The 14,676-nt window shown below is 45.8% G+C and overlaps 1 protein-coding gene across 2 annotated transcripts in view; it reads right to left on the minus strand.

The window, feature by feature from the left end:
• The window catches only part of NRDE2 (NRDE-2, necessary for RNA interference, domain containing), an 85,726-nt gene that overhangs the window by 41,633 nt on the left and 29,417 nt on the right, over positions 1-14,676 (minus strand). The window contains exon 1 of one of the 2 annotated variants that reach the window (XM_027552721.1): positions 7,860-8,026. The exons of the other annotated variant lie outside the window; for it this stretch is intronic. Coding sequence (XP_027408522.1) covers positions 7,860-7,917 — 58 coding nt within the window. The 5' untranslated portion in view covers positions 7,918-8,026. Of the gene's footprint in view, positions 1-7,859; positions 8,027-14,676 lie in introns of those variants that run through there. 2 annotated transcript variants of the gene reach the window in all.

Genomic DNA, 14,676 nt, shown 5'->3' on the forward strand with positions numbered 1-14,676 from the left:
CATAGAGTTGTTATGAGGATTCAATGACTTAATACGTATTTGTAAACATTTAGACTAGTGAATCGCATATAGTTTATCCATGTGTACTTGATTTAAAATGTGCTGATTTGTGTTGTACAGCAAAGTAACTCCATTATACACACGTGTGTGAAGTCGCTTCAGTCGCTCTTTGCGACCCTATGGACTGCAGCCCGCCAGGCTCAGTGCATGGAATTCTCCAGGCAAGAAGACTGGACTGAATTGCCAAGGCCTTCTCCAGGGGATCTTCCTGCCCCAGGCACTGAACCCACATGTCTTACGTCTCCTACCCTGGCCGGCAGGTTCTCTACCACCAGTACCGCCTGGGAAGCCCCCGCTATGCGCGTCCTGCTTTATATTCTTTTCCATTATACTTTCCCCCAGGGTTCTGAACCCAGTCCCTGAGCCGCTCAGTGGACCTTGCTGTTTATCCACTCTGTACAGAACAGTCTGTATCTACTAACCGCACACTCCCAGCCCACCCGCCCCCAGCCCCTTCCCCTGCGGCACCACACGGCTGTTCTCTATCCCCGAGGCCGTTTCTGTCTCACAGACAGGCTCATCTGTGCCACAGTTCAGACTCCACATGTGAGTGACACCACGTGGTGTCTGTCCCTCGCTCGCACCGCTGCAGGTGGCGTTCTCGCGCTCTGGCTGAGCAGTGCCCGCTGTGCGTCTGTGCCGCACCTCCCTCGGCCCTTCACCTGCTGATGAGCAGCCAGGCTGTCTCCACGTCTCGGCTATTGTAACAGTGCTGAAATGAACACTGGGGTACAGCTATCTTTTCAAAGTACTGTCTTCTCCAGATACATGCCTGCAAGTGGGGCTGCTGCTCATATGGTAGTTCTGCTTTTAGTTTTTTAAGGAGCCTCCACAGTGTTCTCCATCGGAGAAGGCGATGGCATCCCACTCCAGAACTCTTGCCTGGAAAATCCCATGGATGGAGGAACCTGGTAGGCTGCAGTCCATGGGGTCGCTGAGGGTCAGACATGACTGAGCAACTTCACTTTCACTTTTCACTTTCATGCATTGGAGAAGGAAATGGCAACCCACGCCAGTGTTCTTGCCTGGAGAATCCCAGGGATGGGGGAGCCTGGTGAGCTGCTGTCTATGGGGTCGCACAGTGTCGGACACGACTGAAGCAACTCAGCAGCAGCAGCAGCAGCAGCCACAGTGTTCTCCATGGTGGCCTCCAAACTGACATTCCCACCTGCAGAGTAGGAGGGTTCCCTTTTCTCCACCCCCTCTCCAGCATTTGTTATTTGTAGACTTTTTGATGATGGCTATTCTGACCCGTTTGAGTTGGTACCTGATTGTAATTTTGATTTGCTTTTCTCTAATAATTAGCAATGCTGAGCATCTCTTCATTGTGCCTATTGGCCATCAGTATGTCTTCTTTATAGAAACGTCTACTTAGGTCTTCTGACCACTTTTCAACTGGGTCCTGTAGCTTTTGTTGTTGAATAATATATGAGCTATTTGTATGTTTCAGAAATTAAGCCATTGTCAGCTGTGTCATTAGCAATTATTTGCTATCATTCTGCGGAGTGTCTTTTCCTTTTGTCTATGGTTTCCTTTGCTGTGCAAAAGCCTGTACGTTTAATTAGGTCCCATTTGTTTTCTGTTTATTTTTATTGCCCTGGGAGACTGCCTAAGAAAACACTGGTAACATTTATGTCAGAGACGGCTTCCCTGATGACTCAGTTGGTAAAGAATCTGCCTGCAAAGCTGGAGACAAAGTTCGATTCCTGGGTCGGGAAGATCCGCTGGAGAAGGGACAGGCTACCCACTCCAGTATTTTGGGGCTTCCCTTGTGGCTCAGCTGGTAAAGAATCCGCCTGCAATGCGGGAGACCTGGGTTCAATCCCTGGGTTGGGAAGATCCCCTGGAGAAGGGAAAAGACTAATCACTCCAGTATTCTGGCCTGGAGAATTCCACGGACTGTATAGTCCCTAGGGTTGCAAAGAGCTGGACATGACTGAGTGACTTTCACTTTCATGTCAGAAACACATGAACTTACCAGGCAGCTCAGTGGGTAAAGAATCTGCCTGCAATGCAGAAGAGCCAAGTTCAACCCTTGGGTTGGGAAGATCCTCTGGAGAAGGAAATGGCAGCCCACTCCAGTATTCCTGCCTAGAGAACCCCACAGACAGAGGAGCCTGCCAGACTAAAGTCCATTGGGTTGCAGAGTCAGACACGACTGAGCGACTGAGTACAAGAGCACAGTCTCATTCATACATTCATGAGCCTCATCTCTTTCATCCCAACTCTGTCCAGATGTCTGACTCCCAGGCAACAATGTTTTATTAGAGTAGACAATCCTCATCAATCTGATGATGCAGAAAGAAAAGCTCAAGAACTGGAAGGATCACACCCTGGGGGCTCTCTGCTGCTCCTAACACAAGGGAGGCGCTGGACACCTGTTTGTTGAGAGAATGAATTCTGCTGAACTCAGCCTCCCCAAAACACTTACTAACTATGATGCCTACTTTAATCCCGGCTTAACTCTTAACAGAACTGAGAGAGTGGAGGACACAGCCTCTCTCACTGGCTTTGGTATTGCTGCCCAAGAGTTGTGCTGTTTTTGTTTTTTTTTTTAATTAAAACTGCACACATCAGTACTAACACCATCTTACGTTTTCATAACACTTCACAGTATAAGGCCAAAGATAAAGTACTTCTGTTTTTAACAGCAAAACACCAGAAACAGTCTAATGTCCTTAAGAGGGACTGACAGAATAAAGTCAGTGACAGTCACTTGATGGAGTACTAGGTACCAGCCAAAAGAACTGAGAAAGATTTATATACGCCAGTGTAGAATGATCTCTGGGATTTAAGGCAAAATGCAGAATACTCTGCAATTAAGAAACAGAAATGGGGGGTGGGGATAAACTTGGGACTTGGCATTAACAGATACATACTATATGTAAAATAGAGAAACATCAAGAACCTACTGTACAGCACAGAGAACCACATTCTGTAAAAACTGTAATGGAAAAAACCTGAAAAAGAACATATATATTTAGCTGAATCACCCTGCTGTACACCTCAAACATGGTAAATCAACTATACTTTAAAGAAGAAAACGAAGGGAAATGCAGTTGCTCATATTAAGGATAAAAAAAAAAGGAAGGATACCACTGTCTAATAAAAGTTCTAACCGGTAGGAGAAGGTTGGAGAACAGAGATGGAAGTTTTTTAGGTGAAAGACCCACGGGCAGCTTCATAACGGATGTAACAGGCTGTCCAGGAACCCACTGGTCCATCTTACCCACTAAGGGAGAGGAAACCAGGCAGCTCAGCCTCATGATTTGGATCAATGCCAAGTGCAGAGCAAACCCAATGAGGTATTTTCAAACTGAACCTAACTCTCTTGATCTAACCACCAGCTTCCATGAAATTCTACTGTTAACACTGTTCATGGGCTTCTCAGGGCAAGAACACTGAAGTGTCTTGCCATTCCCTTCTCCAGTGGACACATCCTGTCAGAACTCTCCACCATGACCCGTCCGTCTTGGGCGGCCCTACACGGCATGGCTCATAGTTTCATTGAGTTAGACAAGGCTGTGGTCCATGTGATCAGATGGGTTAGTTTTCTGTGATTGGGGATTTCAGTCCGTCTGCCCTCTGATGGAGAACGATAAGAGCTTAGTGGAAGGTGCCTGATGGGAGAGACTGACTGAGGGGACACTGGGCCTTGTTCTGATGGGCAGGCCAAGCTCAGTAAATCTTTAATCCAATTTTCTGTTGATGGGTGGGGCTGTGTTCCCTCCCTGCTATTACAGATAGGACACTGAAAGATGAACTCCCCAGGTCCGCAGGTGCCCAATATGCTACTGGAGATCAGTGGAGAAATAACTCCAGAAAGAATGAAGAGCCAAAGCAGTAACACTCAGTTGTGGATGTGACTGGTGAATGGAAGTAAAGTCTGATGCTGTAAAAAGGAATACTGCATAGGAACCTTGAATGTTAGGTCCATGAATCAAGGCAAATTGGAAGTGGTCAAACAGGAGATGGCAAGAGTGAACGTCCACAGTTTAGAAATCAGTAAACTAAAATGGACCGCAATGGGTTAAATAGTAGATAGTAGTGTATCTACTACTGCGGGCAGGAATCCCCCAGAAGAAATGGAGCAGCCATCATAGTCAACAAGAGAGTCCAAAATGCAGTACCTGGATGCAATCTCAAAAATGACAGAATGATCCCCGTTGTTTCCCAGACAAACCATTCAACAGCACAGTAATCCAAGTCTATGCCCTGACAAGTAATGCTGAAGAAGCTGATGTCGAACGGTCCTATGAAGACCTACAAGACCTTCTAGAACTAACACACAAAAGAGATGTTCTTTTCATTATAGGGGACTGGAATGCAAAAGTAGGAAATCAAGAAATACCTGGAGTAACAGGCAAATTTGGCCTTGGAGTACAGAATGAAGCAGGGCAAAGGCTAATAGAGTTCTGCCAAGAGAACACACTGGTCATAGCAAACACCCTCTTCCAACAACACAAGAGAAGGCTCTGCACATGGACATCACCAGATGGTCAATAATGAAATCAGACTGATTATATTCTTTGCAACCAAAGATGGAGAAGCTCCCTAAGTCAGCAAAAACAAGACCGGGAGCTGACTGTGGCTCAGATCATGAACTCCTCATTGACAAATTCAGACTTAAATTGAAGAAAGTAGGGAAAACCACTAGACCATTCAGGTATGGCCTAAACCAAATCCCTTACGATTATACAGTGGAAGTGAGAAATAGATTCAAGGGATTAAATCTGATAGAGTGCCTGAAGAACTATGGACAGAGGTTCGCGACATTCTACAGGAGGCAGGAATCAAGACCGTCTCCAAGAAAAAGAAATGCAAAATTCAAAATGGTTGTCTGAGGAGGCCTTACAAATAGCTGTGAAAAGAGAAGCGAAAGGCAAAGGAGAAAAGGAAAGATATAAGCATCTGAATGCAGAGTTCCAAAGAATAGCAAGGAGAGATAAGAAAGCCTTACTCAGTGATCAGTGCAAAGAAATAGAGGAAAACAATAGAATGGGAAAGACTAGACAGCTCCTCAAGAAAATAAGAGATACCAAGGAAACATTTCATGCAAAGATGGGCTCGATAAAGGACAGAAATGGTATGGGCCTAACAGAAGCAGAAGATATTAAGAAGAGGTGGCAAGAATACACAGAAGAACTATACAAAAAAAGATTTTCATGACCCAGATAATCACAATGGTGTGATCACTCACCTAGAGCCAGACATCCTGGAATTCAAAGTCAAGTGGGCCTTAGGAAGCATCACCATGAACAAAGCTAGTGGAGGTGATGGATTTCCAGTTAAGCTATTTCAAATCCTGAAAGATGATGCCATGAAAGTGCTGCACTCAATATGCTAGCAAATTTGGAAAACTCAGCAGTGGCCAAAGGACTGGTAAAAGTCAGTTTTCATTCCAATCCCAAAGAAAGGCAATGCCAAAGAATACTCAAACTATCACACAATTGTACTCATCTCACACGCTGGCAAAGTAATGCTCAAAATTCTCCAAGCCAGGCTTCAACAGTACTTGAACCATGAACTTCCAAATGTTCAAGCTGGATTTAGAAAAGGCAGAGGAACCAGAGATCAAATTGCCAACATCCGCTGGATCATCGAAAAAGCAAGAGAGTTCCAGAAAAACATCTATTTCTGCTTTATTGACTATGCCAAAGCCTTTGACTGTGTGGATCACAATAAACTGTGGAAAATTCTTCAAGAGATGGCAATACCAGACCACCTGACTCGCCTCCTGAGAAATCTGTATGCAGGTCAAGAAGCAACAGGTAGAAATGGACACAGAACAGACTAGTTCCAAATAGGAAAAGGAGTATGTCAAGGCTGTATATTGTCACCCTGCTTATTTAACTTACTCTTTGCGACCCCATGGACTGTAGCCTACCAGGCTCCTCTGTCCATGGGATTTTCCAGGCAATAGTCCTGGAGTGGATTGCCATTTCCTTCTCCAGTGGATCTTCCCACCCAGGCATCGAACCTGGGTCTACTGCACTGTAGACAGACGCTTTACCGTCTGAGCCACCAGGGAAGTCCCATGTGCAGAGTACATCATGCCAAATGCCAGGCTGGATGAAGCACAAGCTGGAATCAAGATTGCTGGCAGAAATATCAATAACCTCAGATATGCAGATGACACCACCCTTATGGCAGAAAGTGAAGAAGAACTAAAGAGCCTCTTGATGAAAGTGAAAGAGGGGAGTGGAAAAGTTAGCTTAAAGCTCAACATTCAAAAAACTAAGATCATGGCATCTGCCCCATCACTTCATGGCAAAGAGATGGGAAAACGATGGAAACAGTGACAGACTTTATTTTATTGGGTTCTAAAATCACTGCAGATGGTGACTGCAGCCATGAAATTAAGACGCTTGCTACTTAGAAGAAAAGCTATGACCAACCTAGACAGCATATTAAAAAGCAGAGACATTACTTTGCTAACAAAGGTCCGTCTAGTCAAAGCTATGGTTTTTCCAGTAGTCATGTATGGATGTGAGAGTTGGTCCATAAAGAAAGCTGAGCACTGAAGAATTGATGCTTTTGAACTGTGGAGTTGAGGAAGACTCTTGAGAGTGCCTTGGAGTTCAAGGAGATGCAACCAATCCATCCTAAAGGAAATCAGTCCTGAATATTCATTGGAAGGTCTGATGCTGAAGCTGAACTTCCAATACTTTGGCCACCTGATGTGAAGAACTGACTCACTGGAAAAGACCCTGATGCTGGGAAAGATTGAAGGCGGGATAAGAAGGAGACGACAGAGAACGAGACGGTTGGATGGCATCACCAACTCAATGGACACGAGTTTGAGCAGGCTCCGGAAGTTGGTGATGGACTGGGAGGCCTGGTGTGCTGCAGTCCATCGGCCCGCAGACAGTCGGTCACGACTGAGCGACTGAATTGAACTGAACTGATAGGAAATTCTAGGGTAGAGAGGGGCTTCCATGGTTGCTCAGAGGTAAAAGAATCCGCCTGCCAATGCTAGAGGCCTGGAGATGTGGGTTTGATCCCTGGTTGGGAAGATCCCCTGGAGGAGGTCTAGGCAGCCCACTCCAGTATTCTTGCGGGGAGAATCCCGTGGATAGAGGAGCCTGGTGGGCGACAGTCCGTGGGGTCACAGAGGTGGACACGACTGAGGCACTGGGTAGAGAAGCATGTTAGGACACCATAAGGATTTGGTGGAAAACGTCTGTCGGACAAAGGACCCAGTTTCCTCACTGTGTGCCACAATCTTTAACAATGCAGAGCTCCTGGGAATGTTTAAGGCTTGAATAAAGTATGTAACACCGTTACCGCGCCTACAGTCAGCCTTCAGTAAATAGATGCCAGTGCTTATTCCCAGCAGCTGCGCCCACTACGTTTGATTGGGCTTCGGACCCTAATTTTCTAGCTCTGGTTCGGCCAAAAGACAGCCACCCAGCGATTCAGAAATAAGTAAAACGGGGAAGAAAGCAAGCTGTAATGAAGCACACCCAGCACTTGCATCAGGAGTCTCCCCCGTGAAAACACCACTGCTTCCGTTTCACAGGTGAAGTAACCGTGCCTCGGGAAGAAAGCGGGGCGCAAAGACACGGCTATACAGAAGCCCCCGGCCCGCGACCTCTCCCGCCTCTCTCCCCCTCTGGACGCTACAACTCCGGCCCAGAAGCGCGCCGAGAGGCCGTCCTCCCAGAAGGCCCTGCAGCGCCGCGGAGAACTCTGGGATACAAGCGGATAAACAAACCCAAGGCAAGCGCCGAGAGCCGGCCCAAGGGACGCCCCTCCAAGCCCGCCGAGCGCCTTCTTCATCCCTCCTGGGGGCTCACCTTTCCTCCCGCTGTCCGGAGCCTCGGCGACACCTGCAAAGGCGGGGAAGAGCGCCATGGTCACAGGCCGCGCCGCCTCCTCACCCCACAAAGATGGCACCGGGAGCCCGAGGCCGGCAGTAAGGCCGTTGCGGTGGCGGTGCACTCTGGGAAGTGTGGTTTTCTCTGTCGCTCCCTGAGCCTAGTCCTCAGCCATGGGGGCGGGGCGGAATAAAAAAGGGGCGGAACGAAAAGGGCGGGGTAGGGCGGGGCGGGGCGGAAGGGACCTCCTCCCAGTCATCAGTACCTGCTTGCTTCTTTGAGAACCAGGAAATTCTGAGAGTGGAGGTGCCAGTTCTTCAGAGCAGAAAGTTCTAGGAATTTGGAATTCGGATTCCGCGCCTGAGTTTACACCCTGACTTACTGAGTGAGTCAAGTTAATCAGATTCCCCAAGCTTTTTTTTTTATGAAATAAAAATTCATTTTTTAAGGCAAGATAGAAATTGAAATGAAAATTTTCTCTACCCGTTGTACCTCCTCCCTCCCCACTAGTGTGCATTGTGTATCTGCATTTTGCATTAAGGAGCCCTTCCCAGTGACAGAAGGACTTCCCAAGAGGCTCAGTGGGTAAAGAATCTGCCTGCAATGCAGGAGACCAGGGTTTGATCCCTGAGTGGGGAAGATCCCCTGGAGAAGGAAATGGCAACCCACACCAGTACTCTTGCCTGGAGAATACCAGGGACAGAAGAGCCTGGTGGGCTAAAGTCTGTTGGGTTGCAAAGAGTCAGACACGACTGAGTGACTTGAATGCAAGCACACAGTCTCATTCTCTCTTCCGATGACAGAAATACCTGCTCAGTCATGACCATCAATTTATTTTGTTTGTTTGTTTGTTTTTCTGATGCCAACTAGGTAATTCCTTAGAAAATAACATTCCTTTCACAATCCTGTAAGGGAGTCACCGATGACCCACCACACAGCTTTTAAGTGCAGACTTCTTTGGTGAAGTCTATATACAATGCCAACATGTCATTTCCCTCAAAGATGGTGACTGGTGCAGAACAGACTGGTCAGGGGAACTTGGGAGAACACTGGGTCACATATTATGGAAATTCTTGGCTTAAATGCATACTTATGACTTTATTAGTGTTACTAGCTATTTTATTTATATTCTGCCTAATCTATAAAATCATTTCTTGCATTTCACAATGAGTGACTGAGCCTCAGATAAAGTGATGTGATTAGATGATCTGAAGTGATTGATCAAACACATAGTTCTATAAGATCAAAGCTTGTAATATTCTAGATATGGGAAGAAGCAGCAAGAGAGGACGGTTTCCTGAACTGTAGCAGACTAGTAAGACAGGCTGTCCAGGGCTTCCCTGGTGCTCTAGTGGTTAAGAATCTTCCTGCTGATGCAGGGGACATAGGTTCTATCCCTGGCCCAGAAGGATCCCACATATCTCAGAGCAACCAAGCCTGCATGCCCAAACTATGTGAGTTAAAGCACTGGAGCCCCAGAGCCGCAACCACTAAGCCCGTGTACCGCAACTACTGAAGTCCACGTGCCTGGAGCCTGTGCTCCGCAGCAAGAGGGACCACTGCAAGGAGGAGCCAGAGCACCGCAATGAGAGTGAGTCCTGCTTGCCACAACTGGAGGAAGCCCACGTGCAGCAGTGAAAGACCAGCGCAGCTAAAAGTAAATAAAAGACTTAAAGACAGGCAATCCAGAGGCTTTTGGTTACTATTAAAGGAGCCTACTCCAGTAACAGTGCATTGAGTGGACTATCAGGTAAATCTTTTCCTAACCTGGGAATGAGCATTCCTAGCTCATGACAAACTGGTCATGAAATGCCTCCCAAACCTTGGTCACAATTCAAACCAAAAGTGTGGGGACTGTAAAATAAAGAATGTCGCCCACCATCCAGTTCTACAAGAATCAAGTCACTAGGCACTAAAGCCACTAAAAGGAATTTGTGAAAGGAATTCAGGGCAAGTATCAGGATGAGACTGCTCTGGGAGAACGGGACGGAACTGACCCTCAGGTAGTTAGAGGTTTTCAGAAGACAATTTTATGAACCCAATTTCTTGCATCTTCTTATACTTAGAAAAGCACTAAAAACATTAACTAAGATATCTGTTCTTCCCAAATAGCACTAACCTTCTACCAAAATGAGAGGTAATTGCATGTAAGAAAGGGAAAGTATTAGTCGCTCAGTCGTGTCCAACTCTTTGTGACCTCACGGACTGTAGCCCAGCAGGCTCCTCTGTCCATGGGGATTCTCCAGGCAAGAATACTGGAATGGGTTGCCATTCCCTTCTCCAAGGGCTGTTCCCAACCCAGGAGTTGAACCTGGATCTCCTGCATTGCAGGCAGATTCTTTAGCATCTGAGCCACCGGGGAAGGCCTGATTGCACGTAACCATTCACCAAAATCACATACATGCTGCCTCTTCCTATACCTCTTCAGAACAGTTCTCAGAGTTATCTGGGAGATCATCTCCTGGATTACAATCCTCAGGTTGACTCAAACAAAATTTTCCATTTCTTTCCTAGATTGACTACTGATTATTTTTGTGTGTGTGGACAGTTTCCTCTGCAAAATGTTTAGAAGGTTAAATGAGCACAGAGGTAAAGTGCTTAGACTGGTACCTGGCTCATCAAACGCACTTAATACAAGTTAGCTATTACGTGAGTTGGGACTGCCAAGTCTGACTCAAAGCTGTGTGAAATAGCCAAACTTCAAACAATGTATCATTTTGAATATGTTAGGAATGTAAAAGAATTCAAGGTCCTCTCAAGCTCAAAGATTTTTGCTGGTTAGAGAATATGTTCACCCACTTATGAACTATTCTTGACTTAGGGAAAAAATGAATGTAATGGAGACTGCTCCCAGAAGTATATGGTGAAGGAACAACTTAGAGTTCATACTATCTAGCACCCCTCCCCCTGGAGCTCCCTGGAGACTCAGATGGTAAGGCATCTGCCTGCAACGCAGGAGACCCAGGTTCGAGCTCTGGGTCAGGACGATGGCCTGGAGAAGGAAATGGCAACCCACTCCAGTGTTGCTGCCTGGAGAGTCCCATGGACAGAAGAGCCTGGCAGGCTGCAGTCCACGGGGTTGCAAAGAGGCGGACATGACTGAACGATGAACATTTCATTTCATTTTACTATCTAGAAGCAATCAGCCAAATTTAGAGAGTGGGAAATTATAGGAAACAGCCCAGTTTCTTCAATGAATCAGCATCTTTAAGGGTATGAGAGACTGCAATAGATTAAAAGAGGTTAGGGTTGTATCAACCAAATGAGATATATGGCCCCATTATGATTCTGGTTGGGAAAATTGTAAAAGGACCTTTTTTGAGATACATGGTAAAATTAAAAATGGATGGGGTATTAGATGGCATCCGGTCCCACCACTTCATGGGAAATAGATGGGGAAACAGTGGAAACAGTGTCAGACTTTATTTTTCTGGGCTCCAAAATCACTACAGATGGTGACTGCAGCCATGAAATTAAAAGACACTTACTCCTTGGAAGGAAAGTTATGACCAACCTAGATAGCATATTCAAAAGCAGAGACATTACTTTGCCAACAAAGGTTCATCTAGTCAAGGCTATGGTTTTTCCAGTGGTCATGTATGGATGTGAGAGTTGGACTGTGAAGAAGGCTGAGCACCGAAGAATTGATGCTTTTGAACTGTGGTGTTGGAGAAGACTCTTGAGAGTCCCTTGGACTGCAAGGAGATCCAACCAGTCCATTCTGAAGGAGATCAGCCCTGGGATTTCCTTGGAAGGAATGATGCTAAAGCTGAAAGTCCAGTACTTTGGCCACCTCATGCGAAGAGTTGACTCATTGGAAAAGACTCTGATGCTGGGAGGGATTGGGGGCAGGAGGAGAAGGGGATGACAGAGGATGAGATGGCTGGATGGCATCACTGACTCAATGTACGTGAGTTTGAGTGAACTCCGGGAGTTGGTGATGGAAAGGGAGGCCTGGCATGCTGTAATTCATGGGGTCACAAAGAGTCAGACACGACTGAGCAACTGATCTGATCTGATTAGATGACATCAAGTAATTCTTGTTAAATCTGTTAGATATACTAACGTACTATGGCACTGAGGTTACTTTTTTAAAGTTCTTACATGTTAGAGATACATACTGAAAAGCTCCAATACTTTGGCCACCTGAAGTGAAGAACTGACTCATTGGAAAAGACCCTCATGCTGGGAAAGATTGAAGGCAGGAGGAGAAGGGGATGACAAAGGATGAGATGGTTGGATGGCATCACCAACTCAATGGACATGAGCTTGAGCAAGGTCCAGGAGTTGGTGATGGACAGGGAGGTCTGCCAGTCCATGGGGTCGCAAAGAGTCAGACACGACTGAGTCACTGAACTGAACTGAAATATATTGGGGGTGAGGAGAATTCCAGGGAGCTCAGAGATCTTTAGTTAGGAAATGCATTAAGAACCAGAGAAGCAAATCTGCCGCTTTGAGGTTCTATCAAAATCTCCGGCTCTAAGTCACCTCAATTAATTGGGGCAGCTCCTCTCTCCCTTAGCAGGTCCCCTCCATCGCCATCTTCCCCACTGTTTGGTATCCTTCCACTCCAGAAAAACAGGTTTAGAAGAATCAGGACCATACCAGTAAAATGTCTGTCATCAGGAGGGATCTGGGTAGGGACCTTCCTGGTGGTCTGGTGTTCCAGACTCCATGCTCCCAGTTCAGGGACCCAGGTTTAATCCCTGGTCAGGGAACCAGACCTCACATGCCTCAACTAAGGATGCCCCGTGCCACAGTGAAGACTGAAGATCCCACATGCCCGCAGTTAAGGCCTGGTGCAGCCAAGTAAGTAAATGTGAGAAACACTAAGAGGAAGCTATCTGGACATATTTGGTATTTTCTCTACTATGGATGTGTGAGAAAATTTGAGACCTAAGAGACCCTTATAAGAACAATTTAAAAGTGTGTAAATGAGTAATTGTTTAGACTTCTGCTTCTAAGTCAAAAGCTTGTATAGTTTAGCAAAGTTTCAGAAGATGTCATGATTTAAAGTTTGCCATACTTTTAGGTATAACTCATTAGCTTTGTAAAAATCAATACTTGAAGAAGATTGAGTATTTTGGGGTAAAGGAAATACCCAAAGAGAAAGTAAAATGTATTAAATTTATAAATTTATGTAAAATGTATAAATGCTGAGCAGAGGTCAGCAAACTTTTTCTTAAAGGGCCAGAGAGTAAATATTTTAGGTTTTGTGGGCCAGAGGGTCTGTGCCACAACTCCTGGTTTCTGCCACTGTATTGGCAAAGCAGCCAGAAATAATAAATATATAAATGAATGGGCATGGCTGTGTTCTAATAAAACTTTATTTACAAAAATAAATGGCGAGCCCACAGACTGTCATTTGCCTACTCCAAGAGGTCCTATATTTTGTTGAGAAGTGTTTCATTTGCAACCTTTATAAACTGAGAGCAAACATTATTCAAGTTTCCTAAAAATTATTGCTAAAAAATAAGTTATGTAATCTGAACTTGAACGTTTTAAGGCATTGTTCTACAATTAAATATTCCTTTATACCCAACAACCAGTTTTCAGGAAATCAAGGGACAAAGGAACATCTTAAACACCAGTAGGGGATAGAATCAGCACAACTCTGATGGTGGGAAACCGTGGAGCGGACTACCTGGTTTCATCAACAAATAAACTACAAGGAAAAAACAATAATAATAAAGCAAGGAGCCAAAAGGGAAAGAGACTTGAAGGACTTCACAAGTGGTCCAGCGATTAAGAGTCCAGCTGCCAATGAGGGGACACTGATTTGATCCCTGGTCTGGGAAGATCCCACATGCCTCGGGTCAGCTAAGCCCCCGCACCACTGAGCCTGCCCTCGAGATCCTGGGAGCCGCAGCTGAGCCCGCTTGCCCTAAGGCCCGGGCTCCCCACAGAGGAAGCCGCCGCAATGAGAAGCCCATGCCCTGCAACCAGAGAAAGCCCCATGCAGCAGTGAAAGCCCTGCATAGCCAGAGATAAATAACAAGTGGTAAATAAAAATGTTAACGGAGAAGGCAATGGCACCTCACTCCAGTACTCTTGCCTGGAAAATCCCATGGATGGAGGAGCCTGGTAGGCTACAGTCCATGGGGTCGCTAGGAGTCAGACACAACTGAGCGACTTCACTTTCACTTTTCACTTTCATGCATTGGAGAAGGAAATGGCAACCCACTCCAGTGTTCTTGCCTGGAGAATCCCAGGGACGGTGGAGCCTGGCGGGCTGCTGTCTATGGGGTCACACAGAGTCGGACACGACTGACTCGACTTAGCAGCAGCAGCAAAAATGTTAAAGTAAATAAAAGAAATTTGAGGGGCATACTGACCAAACGTAATGCTGAGATCTTATTTGGATTCTGATTCAAACAAACTGTATAAGTAAAATGAGGACATTTATGAAACAGCTGAGAATTTGAACACTGGATATTTGACAAAATTAAGGGATTATTGTTCAGACTTTATGGACATGATAAAGGAGTTACAGTTATATATTTTTAAAGGCTCCATATCTTTTAGAAATACCTGCTGAAATGTTTGCAGGAAAAGTAGTGTGAGGCCTGAAAGAACAGTGAAAGTGAAGTCGCTCAGTCGTGTCTGACTCTTTCTGACCCCATGGACTGTAGCCTAGCAGGGTCCTCGGTCCATGGGATTTTCCAGGCAAGAGTACTGGAGTGGGTTGCCATTTCCTTCTCCAAGGCCTAGCATTAGGCCTAGGATTGGCAAATGTGAGAGCAAGTTAATGGGTGAGAATATGGTTGAAAGAGCATTGGCCCTTAGTTGATAGTTG

Source organism: Bos indicus x Bos taurus, chromosome 10, assembly GCF_003369695.1.
Source record: "Bos indicus x Bos taurus breed Angus x Brahman F1 hybrid chromosome 10, Bos_hybrid_MaternalHap_v2.0, whole genome shotgun sequence".
Classification (NCBI taxonomy): Eukaryota; Metazoa; Chordata; class Mammalia; order Artiodactyla; family Bovidae; genus Bos; species Bos indicus x Bos taurus.